This window comes from Bos indicus, chromosome 15 (assembly GCF_029378745.1).
Source record: "Bos indicus isolate NIAB-ARS_2022 breed Sahiwal x Tharparkar chromosome 15, NIAB-ARS_B.indTharparkar_mat_pri_1.0, whole genome shotgun sequence".
NCBI classification, from domain to species: Eukaryota; Metazoa; Chordata; class Mammalia; order Artiodactyla; family Bovidae; genus Bos; species Bos indicus.
Genome location: NC_091774.1, coordinates 51,093,509 through 51,096,050, shown reverse-complemented (window position 1 = coordinate 51,096,050; position 2,542 = coordinate 51,093,509). Strand labels below are relative to the sequence as shown.

Below are 2,542 nucleotides of genomic sequence, written 5' to 3'. Positions count from 1 at the left end.
CTACAGACACATTTTAACATCTTTTATTATTGTGGCACATTTCAAGACCACTAAATTCCACAGGCCATATCAAAGATTTAACATTCTGGAGTGAGAAAAATCCCCTCCCATGGTAGAGGGACAAGAGAATAAATATCTGAACAATAATTCAACCTACCACAATTACATACTGTAACTTGTTTCTCTAGCTTCAGAAGTCTTAACTTCATGATGGAATGATGTTAATTACTGTTTCTACATTTCATAGCCTAAATATGGTATTCAACTCTTCATTCATTCAATAAATATTACAATTAGTGGTTTTGGAGACAAAAGACATATACATGTGAAGAGTTAGTTACAGGATGATATGTTTGTATAAATGGATGTCAGGAGAAAACACCTGATAAGTGTTCAGTAAAAAGTTGGCCATTAGTATGAGTCTGAAAGGAATTCAGAAACTGACTCAATGGGAGGAATAAGACTCATTAGACATGAGCTGTTCAACTGTAGAGCTAATAACATTGAGTGGTAGTTGGCTAAAGAGTGGTAGAGGCTAAAGTCCACTTATCAGAAAGGATTTGGAGGCAATTTCAGTAGTACTAGTTGTGGTATTGGCATATGGGTCTTAAAATTTGTGCTTCAATTCCTCAGTCTAGATGAAGAACTGACCAAAATCTCAGCTTCTTGTACCAATCTCAGCCAGTATTTCTACTGTCTTTCACCTAGATGACAGAAATGCTTTGGAAGGGTCTTTATGTTGTCCTTACGCATGTGATGAGCCTACAAGAATAGATCAGACCTCTGCTATGAAACTATAGGAACATATCTGGTTTGATCTGACTGGATTTGTGAGGAATGGGACTTACACTGGAGGACTGCCAAACTCAAATTTTCCTATTGAGGTTTTTCCTCTCCATCTCAGTTCAGTATCCACTGGACTGATGGGTTCAGGACTAGTGCTTAAGAAAAAAAAGTTTATATCTATACATTCTTTCTCCAGAATAGACTCAGCACATGATCACGAATCTGCTTGGTCTTGACACCGTAGATGATGGGGTTGACCATGGGTGGGAAAAGAAGATAAAAGATAGCAAGCAGTATGTGGACATGCGGGGCAGCCCGCCGAGCCACACGGTGCATCACTGAGGAGATGACAACAGGTGTGTAGGTGGACAAGATAGCACCTATGTGGGACACACAGGTCCCAAAGGCCTTGTAGCGGGCCTCCTGAGAGGCAAGCTGTAGAACCGCCTGGAGGATGAAGATGTAAGACAGAATAACAAAGAGCAGGTCCAACACTACTATGAACATGGCCACAGCAAGGCCATAGATGTTGTTGAAGCGAGTGTCCCCGCAGGCCAGCCTTACCACGGCCATGTGCTCACAGTAGCAGTGGGCAATCACTGGACCTCGGCAGTAGTGGAAGCGTCTGAGCAGAAAGGGGAGTGGAGTCATTAGTGTCACAGCCCGAGTCACAGCAGCCAAGCCGATCTTGGTGATAAGTGGCCCGGTGAGGATGGTGCTGTAGTGCAGTGGCTTGCAGATGGCCACATAGCGGTCAAAGGCCATGGCCAGCAGCACTGCAGACTCCATGATGGAGAAGGAGTGGAGAAAGAACATCTGGACCAGACAGGCATAGAAGTTGATTTCTCGATCTCTAAACCAAAAAATAGCCAGCATTTTGGGAAGTGTTGTAGAAGAGAGGACAAGATCAATGATCGCTAGCATGGCCAAAAAGAGGTACATGGGCTCATGGAGGGCTGCATCACCTCGAATAATGAAGAGAAGGGTGCAGTTGCCTAGAAGAGCCAAAGTATAGGCAAAACAGAAGGGAATGGAGATCCAGACATGCAGGTGCTCCAAACCTGGAATTCCTACCAACAAGAAGGCAGCTGGATGGGTTGAGGTAATATTAGAGGCTGCCATGGTTCCTGGAAATTCTCCTTCATCAGTTTTTACAAGGTAACTTCTCCTATGTAAAACTTCCTGGGAGCATTAGCCCTTATTTCCATTGCTGGACCTTGAACAAAATCAGGTATTAGTCCTCATAGACATGGAGAAGTATAACCCACATTTCTACCCTCAAGGAGCTCAATCTCATTTAGTAGATAGAACATTACACATCATTAAAATGGATATCACAAGACATTTTCATAAAAGAATAGAGAAAAGCTAGTGTTTTCTGTGTTCATGGTGATCTCAAATAGCCTGATAAAAAGCAGTAAAAATACATTTAAGCCAATTCATTTTCTTTAAAATAAACCTTGGTACCTTTTCTGCATAATTAAGCTAAACTCACAATCATAAAAGCCAATTTTCTGTTCATAAATCTCAGACTTAGGTGTCTGGGTAAATAAAATAATGCATACAATTTCCAATGCTCCTATTAATCACACAACTTGTATATTTTCTCTAGTACTGCTACATCTGATGTGGTTGCCACTAGCCAGACACGGCTATTTCAATTTGTAAAAATTAAAACTCAATCGATGGACAGGAGTTTGAGCAAGCTCCAAGAGTTGGTGATGGACAGGGAAGCCCGCTGTGCTGCAGTTCATGG

At 42.0% G+C, this 2,542-nt stretch overlaps 1 protein-coding gene across 1 annotated transcript; it reads right to left on the bottom strand.

Moving 5' to 3' along the window:
* Nucleotides 1-963: 963 nt before the first annotated feature.
* LOC109569371 (olfactory receptor 52K1) lies at nucleotides 964-1,908 on the bottom strand. Its single transcript, XM_019974718.2, has one exon. It carries the CDS (start codon nucleotides 1,906-1,908, stop codon nucleotides 964-966), a length of 945 nt encoding a protein of 314 aa, XP_019830277.1.
* Nucleotides 1,909-2,542: the final 634 nt, after the last annotated feature.